At 40.5% G+C, this 16293-nt stretch overlaps 1 protein-coding gene across 1 annotated transcript in view; it reads right to left on the bottom strand.

Moving 5' to 3' along the window:
- Positions 1–990: 990 nt before the first annotated feature.
- The window catches only part of STX12 (syntaxin 12), a 50134-nt gene continuing 34831 nt past the window's right edge, over positions 991–16293 (bottom strand). The window contains exons 5-9 of the mRNA XM_012439961.3: positions 14024–14067; positions 10907–11012; positions 5559–5631; positions 4041–4123; positions 991–1966 (exon numbers count right to left, since the gene is read on the bottom strand). Coding sequence (XP_012295384.1) covers positions 1868–1966; positions 4041–4123; positions 5559–5631; positions 10907–11012; positions 14024–14067 — 405 coding nt within the window. The 3' untranslated portion in view covers positions 991–1867. The remainder of the gene's footprint in view (positions 1967–4040; positions 4124–5558; positions 5632–10906; positions 11013–14023; positions 14068–16293) is intronic.

Here is a 16293-nt window from a genome sequence, read left to right as displayed (position 1 = left end):
AAATGATGTATCCAAGTCCAACTGTAATTTGGAGTTAAAAGGTCAGTGATCATAGAACCAAGGAACTATCTCTGAAGCTGCTCCTTGGGCCACTGTGCCACCCCAACAGCTCTATCTTGTTCTTTTTTTAAATTAAAAAATCATTAAAAAAAAATAGAGATAGGTTCTTGCTATATTGCCCTGTCTGGTCTTGAACTCCTGGGCTCAGACATATCCTGATATACTGATCCTCCACCTCAGCTTCCCAAAGTGTTGGGATTACAAGTGTGAGCCATCACGCCCAGCAATCTCTACACTGCTTTTCAAGGAAAGGCTGCAACACCTATTCCATCCCCAAACCAACCCTCACCTGGTCTCCAGTTTTCTTGCAAGTCTCAGTTTTTCTCATAACAGCACATTACCTAATACCTACCTTATTAGGATGTTAACTCATAAAAACATACTACAAAAGCTTTAGAAAACATTTATTTGTATTAAGTGCAAGAGTGCAAAGAAACTTATGCATTTGGGCCCTTGTTTCCCTACTGTTCACATTAGTTTAGTTTAGAAGATTAAATATAATAACAGAAGGACAATAGGAGAAATGCATATAAATATACTCAGGGTAGCCAAATCCTCTAATTCACTAAAGGATGAAACAAAGTTGTTAGCCAGATTCACATTTATCTGGGAGCCTAAACAAATTGTTCCCTTTAACTATTCTAGGTCTGTGAAAAAGGGAAGTGGACAACATTTATATTACAAGACAGCAATTTTATTGATACATCTTTTTTTGCCTAAAACTATGCATGGAGAGATTAATCTCTTGTTTATAAATTAGGTTAAGTCTAATATCACTATTCAAAACCAGTATTATTTACAAAAATGAACCTGTTCTTTGCTTTATTGTTGGTTCACAGGACTAAATTTTAAACCAACCTCAATCTATCTTTAAAAATCTTCCTGTTTTTAAATGCCCAGCAACCCTTATAAGGTAGGGGGCAGCACTTTGACAGCAACATTCATCATTCACCAGGAATGTAGAACCACAAGTGAACAACAACGAAAAGATTAAATCATTCCCAACAATTCCTATTTGCTTTTCAAAAGCATGCTATGTCTAATTCTCCCTTTCTATGCAGACAGGTGGGAGAGGGACCCCATAGAGTATAGTAATGTTAATTAAATTAACTTCTTTAAAAAGCTAACAAGATGGCTTAGTGTGGATGAGGATGAACTGCTGTGGATGACACTAGCAGATAATGAAGTAAACTTTAAACTCAGATTAGTAACATGTACTCCAGTAACTGACCAGCTCAGATAGAGACTTCTCATTTACTCTGGATCACATGTACTATTTTTTACCTTTCAATTAAATATAGTACCAAAATCTTTCAAAATAGATAAAGAATAGGCTTCTTAGAAATTCAAATGAAAATGTTAAATAATAAAAACTGCTGGCCTATTATACAGTTTCTGAAAGACTCCAATATACTGGGTGCCAGAAAGTAATTCTATCTCAGTCGCTAGTAAAAAGGTGAATTTTGTATATACATAAAAGACAATATTACAAGACTGTAGTGTCATTTGTCAAAACAATAATATCTAGAATGGAATTTTCAGTAAACACTTGGGATGATGAAGGGCAATCAGAATATAAGAGAAAGCAAAATCCACATAAGTTAATTCCTAATTTGAGAAATAAAATCAATAAATTGATAAACACTGTCTCCATAAGTCACTAATTCCAAAGACTAGTTAGTAGTTAGTTTCTAACTAAATAATTACGGGACGTTCTGGTGTATGCTGTCTTCTTGTGATCAGTTTGTTCTGGCAAGACTCCAACTTGCCCGTGAAAACAGCTCAGTAAGAGAAGGATCGGAGGCAATCACTTCGTTTTGTAAACTAGCCAGATAATGAGTCCCAAGATTAGAGCAATCACTGACAGGACAAGCACCAGGATACACATCTTCTTGCGAGATTTTTTCTGAGGAAAGAAATATGTAAACAAGACACTCATGAAACAAGTAAAATTTTTATGTCTAAGACTCCAAGAATGCTTCATAAATCTGCCTCCTTGTAATTAAAGATTAACTCTAGCAATGCAAAGTTATATAGATACTTTCCCAGAAATTTTAAGTCAGAAGCACTAGGCAGTAGTGCAAGTGTTTTTTGTATGTTTGGTTTTTTTTTTTTTGAGATAGTCTCACTCAGTCACCCAGGTTGGAGCGCTGTGGTACAATCTTGGCTCATTGAAATATCTGTCTCTCAGGTTCAAGTGATTCTCATGTCTCAGCCTCCTGAGGAGCTGGAATTACAGGCATATGCCACCATACCTGGCTAGTTTTTGTATTTTTAGTAGAGATGGGGTTTTGCCAATGTTGGCCAGGCTGGTCTCGAACCCTGATCTCAAGTAATCCATGCCTACAGCCTCCCAAAGGGCTGGGATTATAGGTGTGAACCACCATGCTCAGTTGAGTAGTGCAGGTTTTAAAGTTTTAATTCCAAGTCCCCACATAGAATTTTGCAAAGGAGCTATACCTGTGCTGCCAGGCATTATGTGCAGTAAGTTATTTGTACATGTGTATTTTAGTAACATTTTATAATATGTATAAACTGTTATGTTCATTGTAAAAAAAAAAAAAGTACGTTGGGCACAGTGGCTCACGCCTGTAATCCTAGCACTTTCGGAGGCTAAGGCAGGCGGATCACCTGAGGTTAGGAGTTCAAGACCAGCCTGACCAATATGGTGAAACCCTGTCTTTAAAAAAATAAAATAAATACAGCAAGCAGAGGGAGAAAAAAAAAATCACCCATAGATAAAACTGTTAACATTTTGATTGTATTTCTTTCTGATTTGTTATCTATGTATATTATTTGACATAATTGGGATCACACTGTATGATGTTTGATGTTTTTCCTCAATTAATGTTTAGTACAAACATTCTTCTGTTATAAACTCTTCATAAACATCTCTTAATTCCCATATACAATATTGTGTGAATGTATATACTTTACCTAATTATTCCTTTACTTTTGGACACTAAATTCAGCACATAGTTTTTAAAGGAAACACTATTATTAAATACAAATTTCTTTATGAGCACTCTCAGGTAAAATACAGCTATCCCAGGAACATGGAAAATAGCTGAAAAGCGATTTATTTCTAAAAAGCCATGCAATACCAAATTGAACGGAGATGAGAAGGACTCCATTTACATTATTTGTACGCTGAGATAAAGATCTGGGGAAGTCAAAAAACCAGAGTTTCAACTAATATGTAGAAGGATTTCACATCACAGGAATAGTTCCAGAATAATTACTCCTATTTATTCATATATAAATAGCAGTCAAAGTTGATTCTATGTCCATCCTCTATGGCAACAGTCAACATAAATATCTATGAAGTCTTCTACTTTAACTGTACTTATTATTATCCTAAGTGAAACACATTCAGCTGTTCAGGATATAAAATAAAATAGCCTTATGCCATATTTAGGTATCACGCTAGTTTATTTTTTTTTAATTTTTTGAGACGGAGTCTTGCTCTTTTGCCCAGGCTGGAGTGCAATGGCAGGATCTTGGCTTGCTGCAACCTCTGCCACCTGGGTTCAAGAAATTTTCCTGCCTCAGCCTCCGGAGTAGCTGGGATTACAGGCGTGTGCCACCATGCCCAGCTAATTTTCTGTATTTTTAGTAGAGATGGGGTTTTGCCATGTTGGTCAGGGTGGTCTGGAACTCCTGACCTCATGATTCACCCGCCTTGGTCTCCCAAAGTGCTGGGATTACAGGCGTTGGCCACCACACCCGGCCTCATGCTAGTTTATAGGGTTAGCTTTGCAGTTAAGAGGCTTCTGGTAAGTTTATTCAAGGTTTGATTATTTTTTGTAGATCTACTTGCAAAGAAAAATACTAAAAATGGAACTGGGACTGCAATTATGACTACTTTCCTTTGGGTAAATGTAAGCAAAAGCCTGTAGCTGTTCTCAATAATGTCAACGTACTCTGATAACCTAAAAAGTCTAAAACACAGAATGACTTTCTTTGGTACCCACTTTTACCTGATAATAAGCAGCTCGCTGTAACTGTTCAGTGGCTCTTTCAACATGTACCTCTGAGCTTTCCACATTGGCTTCTATGCTATCTGCAAAAGGAAGGACAGAGGATGTTTTAACACATAGATAAAACTATAGTCAGATGTTTCAAGACTGCAAATTGAACAGATTTCTGATGTTATGGGTCTGGTTTCACCACCACCATCCAAACTATCCACCGTGAAATCAAGTTACTACCTTGATAAGAGACTAGCCCTATTCTTTGGGAAAAAAACATCAAATTTTTGGGGGCTAGGAGTATTTAACTCACCCATAAATGATTCAGAAAAAATTATGTATATACACATAGACAGAGAAAGAATACACAATAAAGCAAATGGGGTAGAATGTTAACAAGAGGTAAATCTGGGTAAAGGGCATAAAGAAGGTCCTTGTAATATTTTTATTTTTGCTACTTTTTTTTTTTTTAATAGCTAGGATCTAGGATCTCACTCTGTCACCTAGGCTATAGGGCAGTGGCACAATCATAGCTCACTATATAGCCTCAAACTCCTGGACTCAAGTGATCTTCCCACCTCAGCCTCCTGAGTAGCTAGGAGTACAGGTGAATGTTACTACGGCTGGCTAATTATTTTGTAAAGACAGGGTCTCACTATATTGCCCAGGCTAGTCTTGAACTCCTGGCTTCAAGTGATCCTCCTGCCTTAGCCTCCCAAAGTGCTGGGATTACAGGTGTGAATGACCATGTCCGGCCTATTTTTGCAACTTTTAATAAACTTGAAATTATTTCCATGTAGAAAGCTTTTTAAAAAGCTTTAAAAAAAGAGTTACTAACCCCATAATTTTGCAAGTTTGTAGAGATAAAAGCTGGGAAGCTAACCGCTATTTCTCTAAACAAAGACTTACAAAGAAACAAGTCAACGGGACTGAATATTCACAAGGCCTCACTTTAATTTCTACATTTGGTAACATAAGAAAATTGCTGGCTGGGCGCGGTGGCTCAAGCCTGTAATCCCAGCACTTTGGGAGGCCGAGGCGGGTAGATCACGAGGTCAAGAGATCGAGACCATCCTGGTCAACATGGTGAAACCCCGTCTCTACTAATACAAAAAATTAGCTGGGCATGGTGGTGCGTGCCTGTAATCCCAGCTACTCAGGAGGCTGAGGCAGAAGAATTGCCTGAACCCAGGAGGCGGAGGTTGCAGTGAGCCGAGATCGCGCCATTGCACTCCAGCCTGGGTAACAAGAGCGAAACTCTGTCTCAAAAAAAAAAAAAGAAAATTGCTAAGAAAAATAAATTTGGTAATTTTAAAAATGGCATTCCTAAACTTACTTTAATTCTATAGCTGATATGACTAACTCCTTTTCTTGCTTTTTTTTAATAAACAGATTCTCGTTGTTGCCCACGTTGGCGTCAAACTCCTAGGTGACGCTTGAGCCTCAGCCTCCTGCATAGCTGGGATTACAGGTGCATGCCAAATACTATCAACTCACCTTGAGGTTAAAGGTATCAATAATACATACCAATCAGATCACCTTGGTCATGGATCATCATGGCCAAATCTTTAAATATCTGATTGACATCCAAAATGTCAGCCTAAGGAAGACAAAAAAACAATTAACATTAAGCAACATGTTAGAAGATTTGTTTCCTTCACGTACCTAAAGTTTAGCTATTAACACGATCTCTTGACCTCGTGTTAATAGATGTGTTTTTAAAGATATATAAAGCAAGCTTTCTCCATAAACAGAAAATAATCTATTGCTGCCTACCCAATATTGTAAAGCAGAAAGCACATAACCTCACCCTTCAAGTAACTTTAACTGGACATGCTACATAGGAACCAGTAAGATTCCCCAAGTCAAACAGTACAGAAGAAGGCTAGAGTACTGATATAGACAAATTCCTGGTGTGATAGCCCTATGTGGAGGCTGCTAGGCCTTTTGTGACAAAGGCCTGTGAGTGCCTCTCTATGACAACCACTGGGACTGTGGACTACAGAATTTAAATGTTTATACAAGATCATGCTACCTGAGGAATGCAAGGAGGAGCTACAAGTAAGGAGACTCTTTTCCCCTGGGATTGACTCTGGAACTATGTGAGGAATTGCTGGATTCTATCATCACTGGACAATGCCCTATAGTAACTCCCAATTGACGGACACAAAGCTGATGGTTTGTGGATAGGAGTTCCAAGGAGAATGGACTAAATCCTGTTTGCTGCTCTGATCAAAGAAGGTAAAAATAAATCAGCTTGGTGGGCTGAACTGCAGCTTGTTTTCCTAACAGCAGTGGAAGAACTGAACATTGGCAAAATCCCCTATATTTGGGTCTTTCCCTCCCTCCCTCCCTTCCCTCTCCTCTCTTTCTTTCCTTCCTTTCCCTCCCTCCCTCTTTCTCTCCCTTTTTTTTTTTTGAGACGGAGTTTCGCTCTTGTTACCCAGGCTGGAGTGCAATGGCACGATCTCGGCTCACCGCAACCTCCACCTCTTGGGTTCAAGCAATTCTCCTGCCTCAGCCTCCCAAGTAACTGGGACTACAGGCCCACACCACCATGCCCAGCTAATTTTTGTATTTTTAGTAGAGACGGGGTTTCACCCTGTTGACCAGGATGGTCTCAATCTCTTGACTTTGTGATCCACCCGCCTCAGCCTCCCAAAGTCTCTCCTCTTTTTTTTGAGACAGAGTCTTGCTCTGTTGCCCAGGCTGGAGTGCAGTGGCACAATCTCATCTCACTGCAGCCTCCGCCTCCTGGATTCAAACAATTCACCTGCCTCAGCCTCCTGAATAGCTGGGATTACAGGCATGCCCACCACACCAGCTAATTTTTTTTTTTTTTTTTGAAACAGAGTCTCACTCTGTCGCCAGGCTGGACTGCAGTGGTGCAATCTCGGCTCATTGCAACATCCACCTCCTGGGTTCAAGCGATTCTCCTGCCTCAGCCTCCCGAGTAGCTGGGATTACAGGCACGTGCCACCAAGCCCAGCTAATTTTTGTAATTTTAGTAGAGACAAGGTTTCACCATGTTGGCCAGGATGGTCTCGATTTCTTGACCTCTTGATTTACCTGCCTTGGCCTCCTAAAGTGCTGGGATTATAGGCGCGAGCCACTGCACCTGGCCACCCAGCTAAATTTTTGTATCTGTAGTAGAGATGGGGTTTCACCATGTTGGCCAGGCTGCTCTCGAACTCCTGACCTTGTGATCCACCAGCCTGGGTCTCCCAAAGTGCTAGGATTACAGGCGTGAGCCACTGTGCCCGGCCTCTTTCTCTCTTCCTTTTTCTTTCTTTTCCTTTCCCTTTCTTTCCCTCCCTCCCTTCCTCTCTCTTTTCTTTCCTTTCTCTTTCTTTCCCTGCCTTCCCCGTCCTTCTTTCTTTCTCTTTCTTTTCCCTCCCTCCCTTCCTTCCTTTCCTTCTTTTTCTTTCTTTTCCTTTTCTTTTTTTCTTTTTAATTTTTTTGAGACAGAGTCTTGCTCTGTCATCCAGGCTGGAGTGCAGTGACACAATCTCAGCTCACTGCAACCTCCATCTCCCAGGTTCAAGTGATTCTCCTGCCTCGGCCTCCCCAGTAGCAGAGATTACAGGTGTTGGCCACCACACCTGGCTACTTTTTTTTTCTTTGACGGAGTTTCACTCTTGTTGCCTAGGCCGTAGTGCAATGGCACAATCTCGGCTCACTGCAACCTCTGCCTCCCAGGTTCAAGCAATTCTCTTTCCTCAGCCTCCCAGGTACCTGGGATTACAGGCATGTACCACCACGCCCAGCTAATTTTTGTATTTTTAATAGAGACAGGGTTTCACCATATTTGTCAGGCTAGTCTCGAACTCCTGACCTAAGATGATCTACCTGCTTTGGCCTCCCACCAAGTGCTGGGATTACAGGCATGAGCCCCTGTGCTCAGCCCTAATTTTTGTATTTTTAGTAGAGTTTCACCACATTGGCCAGGCTGGTCTTGAACTCCTGACCTCAAGTGATCCATCTGCCTTGGCCTCCCAAAGTGCTGGGATTACAGGTGTGAGCCACCACGTCCAACCTATATTTGGGTTTTTCTGACTCATGATCAGGCAGAAGGAAGACAATGGAAACCTGTCTTATTAAAGAAATGCTCATATGGGGCATGACCCTATGGAAATTTGATGGGAACTCCCATGTTTGAAGGGTAATTGGAATCGTAACTTGGCAAGCATTTCAATCACTTGCTAAGTGTCTACCATAGTTGGGGCAGTCTGCTAGTTGCTGTGAATACAGCTAACTAGGGTGGGGTGGAGAATAAGTGCACAATGAAATAAATAAGAAGAAAGAGTGCTGTATAGGAAATGACTGAATTAATGGTATAGAAAGGTGTGGAGAAGGCCGGGAACAGTGGCTCACGCCTGTAATCCCAGCACTTTGGGAGGCCGAGGTGGGCGGATCACGAGGTCAAGAGATTGAAACCATCCTGGCCAACATGGTGAAACCCCGTCTCTACTAAAAAATACAAAAATTAGCTGGGCGTGGTGGCACGCGCCTGTAGTCCCAGCTGCTCAGGAGGCTGAGGCAGGAGAATTGCTTGAACCTGGAAGGCGGAGGTTGCAGTGAGCCGAGATCGTGCCACTGCACTCCAGCCTGGTGCCTGGCGACAAAGCAAGACTCCGTCTCAAATAAAAAAAAGGAAGGTGTGGAGAAAAGGAAGACTTTGCAGAAGAGGTAGGACATGAGTTGTGCCTTAAAGCAAAGGAGAAGTTATATAAACAGAAAGCCAACTCAGTTAAAGAGCAAATAACCTAGCTTTGCCATACATAGAATTTGTATGTCAGAGTCTGGAAATGCCTAGATATGAAAATTGAACCTGGCTAAGGAATTTGGACTTTCCTCTGTTGAATGTGAAATGATCCATTGTACTCCTGGCATCCATTACATTTCTTTCCTTAGCTCCATATGTCTCACCCCACTCCCTGCTATAACAGTATTCATCCCTTAGTATCTGCAGGGGATTGGTCCCAGGACTCTCTCCCTCTAAGCCCCTGATATAAAATGGCATAGTATTTGCATATAACTTATGCACATTCTTACCTATATTTTAAATCATCTCTACATTATTTATATAATGTTACATTACTATTTTACATAGCACTTACATTGTATTAGTAATGTATTGATGTATTGAACTAATACAATGTGTTATGTAAAATATTGTTACACTGTATTGCTTTTTACATTTTTTTTTATTGTTGTATTGTTACTTTTAATTTTTTTTCTGAATATTTTCAATCCACAGTTGCTAGAGTCTGAGAATGTGAAGCCTGCATATATGGAAGGTCAACTGTAATTTTTTTTTAAAGGAAAGATTATTATTATTATTATTTCAAACAGAGTCTTGCTCTGTTGCCCAGGCTGGATTGCAGTGACACGATCATGGTTCACTGCAGCCTTAATCTCCTGGGCTCAAGTGATTCTCCGACTTCAGCCTCCTGAGTAGCTGGGACCACAGGTGCATGTTACAGCACCTGGCTAATTTTTTATTTTTAGTAGAGATAAGGTCTTGCTATATTGCTCAGGCTGGTCTTGAATTCCTGAGCTCAAGCAATCCTCCCACCTCAGCCTCCAAAGTGCTGGGATTACAGGTCTGAGCCATTGTGCTCAGCCATATTTCTAATGTTAGACAATTAATTCAATTAGCAGCAGTAGGTGAAAAAGAATAAAGACATGATATTTTTGAAGGCAATAAAATAATCATAACTTAAAGATAAATTATCCCATCTGAAAACAGACACGATCAGCCTGGCCAACATGGTGAAACCTTGTCTCTACTAAAAATACAAAAATTCGCCAGGTGTGGTGGCAGGCACCTATAATCCCAGCTACTTGGGAGGCTGAGGCAGAAGAATCGCTTGAACCCAGGAGAGAGAGGTTGCAGTGAGCCAAGAATGCGCTGCTGCACTCCAGCCTGAGCAACAGAGTGAGACGCCATCTCAAAAAATAAATAATAAATAAATAAATACAGACAGTAATGGCCTCTAGGGCAGGGGGTGGGCCTCAACCCTGGCTACACATTATAATCACCTGGGGAACTTTAAAAAAAAAATACCTGTGCCCAGGGCCTCATGCCCAGAAATTATTACTTTGAACCATATAAAATTATAGATATTTGCCTGTTTTTAACATATAATAAGTGGAAATTTCACATTATCCCATCAAATAATTACTGGTGGATGAAAGCTGGTGCATTAAAAAAAAATCTTCTCCAGGTGATCCTCATGTGCAGTCAGGGTTCAGAACCACTGCTGCAGATGGAGGCCAAGGAGGAGCTCAAAATTTCTCTCCCTCCTTTTCTCCTCCCCCCATCCCAGTGATGGCAGCCCTCTACTTTTGAAGCAAACTAACCCAGAGAAAACTCAGGTTTAAGGATATTTTAGCAAGGCACAGTGGTTCATGACAGTAATCCCAGCACTTTGGGAGGCTGAAGCAGGCAGATCACTTGAGGTCAGGAGTTCAAGAACAGTCTGGCCAATATGGCAAAACCCTGTATCTACTAAAAATACAAAAATTAGCTGGGTGTGGCAGCACATGCCTGTAATCCCAGCTACTTGGGAGGCTGAGGCAGCAGAATCACTTGAACCCGGGAAGCAGAGGTTGCGGTAAGCTGAGATTGTGCCATTGCACTCCAGCCTGGGCAACAAGAGTGAAACTCCATCTCAAAAAACAAAACAAAACAAAACAAAACAAAAGCAGTAGTTCAAATCCACCATGATTACATTGAGACAGAAAAAAATAAAATCACACAATGACACATTTTACACTTTTTCATAATCATTGAGAGAATTAAGGTGAGCTAAAGAGTCCAGATACCTGCAGACACACTGAGTCAAACAAAAAAATGACCTGGTTCTCACCTCCAGCTGTCGAATTGCTGTTTCTCTTTCTTTAATAAGTTCCAAATCCTGCTCAGTGATGGCCACCTCATCCTCCTGGCTCTGCATCTGGTTCCACTCCTCATGGCTGCAGGGAGACAAGCACTTTAGGTGATTTCTCCTCTCTAAGGCATAACAAGACATATCTCCAACATCTCTACTGCCAGCAGAACCTATGCAAAGACATTACCAGGGTTCCACTCCTCTGTTATCAATACAAAGCCCTGGAGGGTTACATCCTTCATATCCAGAAGCAAAGAGCTGATGATACCAGAAAACAAAGACTCAGCTTCCATGGGCAAAGTGGACATGTAGTAGAATTATGAGGGATGGGACTCCTGGCTGTTTCTATTTAGGGGTATACTCTGTAATCTCACTGGGGTTTGCCAGACAAGGAAAGTAGCCAGAGATTTGAACTCAATGAATTATACTGACCTATCATCTTCCAGGGCACTCTCAAAGTGCAAGCTGCATTGGTACCTTCAGTACTAAGTGGGTGGAGAAGAGCAAGCTAAGTGACCTATCAGTGCCTTGCCAATTGGTTCAACAGAATCACATCTCCTGGTTTTCAGAAATTTCCTTAAGGTTATGCTTTGGGTTAAATACCTATTAACAGGCCAGGCCCGGTGGCTCACACCTGTAATCCTAGCACTTTGGGAGGCTAAGGCAGGAGGATTGTTTGAGGCCAGGAGTTCCAGACCAACCTGGCTAACACTAACACAGCAAAACCCTCGTCTCTATTAAAAAACAAAAAATAAACAACCTAGCCAGGCATGGTGGCTCACGCCTGTAATCCTAGCACTTTGGGAGGCTGAGGTGGGTGGATCACCTGAGGTCAGGAGTTCAAGACCAGCCTGGCCATCATGGTGAAACCCCATCTTAAAAAAAAAAACAAAAAAAAAAAACACAACCCATAAAAAACTCTCTTAACAGAAAGCTAATGAAATGTTATAACTCTTTTCTTCTTTCTTTTTATTTTTTTGTAGAGACAGGGGTCTTGCTTTGTTGCCCAGGCTGGTCTCAAACTCCTGGCTTCAAGCAATTCTCCTGCCTCAAACTAACAAAGTGCTGTGAGTGGCTTGAGCCACCATGCCTGGCTGCTTTTTCTTTTCCTTTTTTTTTGAGACAGTCTCGCTCTGTCACTCAGGTTGGAGTGCAGTGGTGCGATCTTGGCTCACTGCAGCTTCCACCTCCTGGGTTCAAGCGATTCTCTTGCCTCAGCCTCCTGAGTAGCTGGGATTACAGGCGTGCACCACCAAGCTAATTTTTGTATTTTAGTAGAGATGGCGTTTCACCATATTGGTTAGGCTAGTCTCGAAATTCTGATTCCTCGTGATCTGTCCGCTTCAGCCTCCCAAAGTGCTGGGATTACAGGCATGAGCCACTGTGGCTGGCTTTTTTTTTTTTTTTTTTTTTTTGGAGACAGAGTTTCACTCTTTCATACAGGCTGAGTGAAGTGGTGCAATCTCAGCTCACTACAACCTCCATCCACCGGGTTCAAGTGATTCTTCTGCCTCAGCCTCTCCAGTAGCCAGGATTATAGGGTCCCGCCTCTATGCCCAGCTAATTTTTGTATTTTTAGTAGAGATGGGTTTTCACCATCTTGGCCAGGCTGGTCTCCAACTCCTGACCTCAGGTGATCCACCCACCTCAGTCTCCCACAGTGCTGGGATTACAGGCTTGAGTCACCATGCCCCACTGCCTTTTTTTTTTTTCAAGCATTTAAAAGGAAGACATATTGCTTATTATACTACATATAAAACACTTTAAAATTCCATTATCGGCTGGGCATGGTGGCTCATGCCTTTAATCTTAGCAATTTGGGAGGCTGAGACAGGCGGATCATGAGGTCAAGAGCTCAAGACCAGCCTGGCCAATATAGTAAAACCCTGTCTCTACTAAACATACAAAAATTAGCCAGGTGTGGTGGTGTGTGCCTATAGTCCCAGCTACTCAGGAGGCTGAGACAGAAGAATCGCTTGAACTTGGGAGGCAGAGGTTGTAGTGAGCCAAGATCATGCCACTGCACTCCAGCCTGGGCAACAGAGTGAGACTCCATCTCAAAAAAAAAAAAAAAAAAAAGAAATTCCATTATTATGTGTTTTCCCAATAGTATCATAACTTCATTTCTACAATGTTTAAAGAATGTCCTCTACATGCCAGAGATACAAAACTAAGACAGAGTCCCCAGGCCTTTGAGGTGCTCATAGTATAGTGGGAAGTATAGTATATTGAGGTGCTCATAGTATAGCATATATCTATGCTAAAACACATCAAGTTCTGAACTAATACCACCAATAAACCTCTATGGGACTAGTTTGGAAACATTAAGAACATCATTCAGAGCTGGGCATTGTGGCTCACGCCTGTAATTCCAGCACTTTGGGAGGCTGAAGTGGGCAGATCACAAGCTCAGGAGATCAAGACCATCTTGGCAAACATGGTGAAACCCCATCTCTACTAAAAAAAATACAAAAAATTAGCCGGGCGTGATGGTGGGTGCCTATAGTCCTAGCTACTCGGAAGGCTGAGGCAGGAGAATTGCTTGAACCTGGGAGGTGGAGGTTGCAGTGAGCTGAGATCACGCCACTGCACTCCCGTCTGGGCAACAGTGAGACTCCGTCTCAAAAAAAAAAAAAAAAAAAAGGAACATCATTCAGATACAAATTGTCTGCTTTTCCTCTCAATACTCCTAGAAAGCTAGGTTGCTTCCATTTTATAGATGAGTAAACAGAGACCCAAGAACTCTGAAGGGCTTTAATCTGAATTAGAGGTAAGATGACTTAGACCTCCTAATCTGTAGATGTGTGGGTTCATACTTATTCCTAGGGAGTCAAGCTCTCTGCTTAACACATAGACATCAATGGTTTCTTTGAATTTTTTATTCACCTTGAAATTATTCCTTCTATAACTCAAAGATCTTGGAAGAGCCCATGGTTTTGACTTTTTAATTTTATTCTATGGATTATGTTATCCACTCCAGGTCCCCCTTTATTTTGCCCTCCATTTTTTTTCATTAATTTTTAAAATTAAAAGAAGTATTAATGAGATAGATTCCCACCTCAATTATCCAGCAGGTTGTACGAATAATTCTATTACCTGTCAAATGAGACCAGCTGCTCCTCTCTTTGCCTCTCTTCTGCCTAGAAAGTAGATAGGATTATTGCTGCTGTCATCCAGAAACATGTCACAGACAGACATACAAAACAAGGGCTTTCTTAGCACAATATAAAGAAGCAATATCCTTTGACACCAACAGAATCTGTAAGATGACACTGGACTCTGGCAATCTGTCTCAACTAAGAAATGGGTATAAAGTGGTTGAAGAAAATCTGCATTCCGGTTTGAGTCCAGAACAGAAACCATACTGAAAAGGGTGGAGAATAATATGGGTAAGAGAGAGGGCTAAAAATAAAAATAACAACAAGAAAATATTTTAAAATTTGGGGAGAGGTATATTAAGAGAAGTTTGAAACCTGGTAAGAAAATAAAATTTCAGACCATGTAAAAAGAATTTTAAATAGACATAGCATATTAGGTACTAAAGCAGACTCACTTCAAAAATCAGTCTAATGTAAATGATGTTATCTTTTTTTCTCCTAAGGTTTTTTTTTTAATTGTTACTGAGGTGTGGTAAAGAGATCTTTGAGAAAGTTGCTAATCAGTCATCAATATATATTAAACTCTGGAGAGATGGGATTTAGCATAGTTAAATACATATAAACTAACCTTTCTTTTCTTTTTCTTTTTTCTTTTTTTTTTTTGAGATGAAATCTTGCTCTGTCACCCAGGCCGGAATGCACTGGCATGATCTCAGCTCACTGCAACCTCTGCCTTCCGGGTTCAAGCGATTCTTCTGCCTCAGTCTCCTGAGCAGCTGGGACTACAGGTGCATGCCACCACGCCCACCTAATTTTTGTATTTTTAGTAGAGACGGGGTTTCACCATATTGGCCAGGCTGGTCTTGAACTCCTGACCTTGTGATCCACCCGCCTCAGCGTCCCAAAGTGCTGGGATTACAGGCATGAGCCACAGCGCCCGGCCCACTAACCTTTATTTTCAAGAAGGCTGCTTCCAATCATGGCAGATTTTGACTTAACAGAATTTACTGGGGGGCACTTATTTTCTGTACATTATTTTGTTTAATTCCTACAATAACTCTGATTTACCACAGTCTCTTTGGCACAGAACATTTTTGAAAAATAGTATTTCCAGTGGTAATTTATCTAATACTATTGAATTTAAAAAGTTAGGCAAGTACATAGTGTTACTTTGAAAGGGAATTTACCAGGATTTTTGGCATTTGGTGAAAGACTAACAATTGAGTCTTTCAGGTGTTACTGTTTGATGAGAAAAAAGTATGCTTTCTAATCAAGCTGTAAGAATCAATATTATTATTATAAAAAATCAGTCCAATGCATGTATTACTTTTACAATTTAAAAACAGGCTGGGCACGGTGGCTCACACCTGTAATCCCAGCACTTTGGGAGGCCCAGGCAGGTAGATCACTTGAGGTCAGGAGTTTGTGACCAGCCTGGCTATGATGGTGAAAACCCATTCTACTAAAATACAAAAATTAGCTGGGTGTGGTGGCAGGCGCCTGTAATCCCAGCTACTGGGGAGGCTGAGGCAGGAGAATCACTTAAACCCAGGTGGCAGAGGTTGCAGTGAGTTGAGATCGCGTCACTGCACTCCAGCCTGAGCGACAGAGCAAGACTCTCTCTCAGAAAAAATAAATTAAATAAATAAATAAAAACAAAGAAAAAATGGTGAAAATCAATGTATTGCCATTTTTAAAAAGCTTACCCTTTTTATAATAGCAACACAGGACAAGCAAAAGGAAGAGAATATCCACTCAGAGGAACACTATGGGGTTTTTTGTTTTTGTTTTTATTTTCACCTTTACCCCAGACCAAGAAATAACACTTCCAGAGTCCTAAAAGCCCACTCATGTGCTCTTCTCCAGTTACAACTCCATCTCTCCCTTTTAAAATATCTATTATCTTGACTTTGTGAAAATCATTTTCTTGCACTTTAAGAATAGTGAGATATATCCTTATTCAATATCATTTTGCCTGTTTTTGAACTTAAATGGAATTATACGGTTTATGTTCTTATTGTATGTTTATATTGTATTATATGTATAATATATATTACATTATATATTATAATGTATATTATATATAATTATATATTACATGTATTGTATTATACATATATAATACATATATAATGCCTATGTATTATACAATATATGTATTGTATTATTACACTATATGTATTGTATTATACATATATAATACAATACATATATTGTATAATACATATGCATTATACAATATAAACATATATAGAAACATAAGAACAA

Source organism: Aotus nancymaae, unplaced genomic scaffold (assembly GCF_030222135.1).
Source record: "Aotus nancymaae isolate 86718 unplaced genomic scaffold, 86718_ANA_hifiasm-v0.15.2.pri h1tg000053l, whole genome shotgun sequence".
In the NCBI taxonomy this organism is placed as follows: domain Eukaryota; kingdom Metazoa; phylum Chordata; class Mammalia; order Primates; family Aotidae; genus Aotus; species Aotus nancymaae.
Note: the sequence above shows the minus strand (reverse complement) of the source record. Positions and strands in the feature narration are given on the sequence as shown.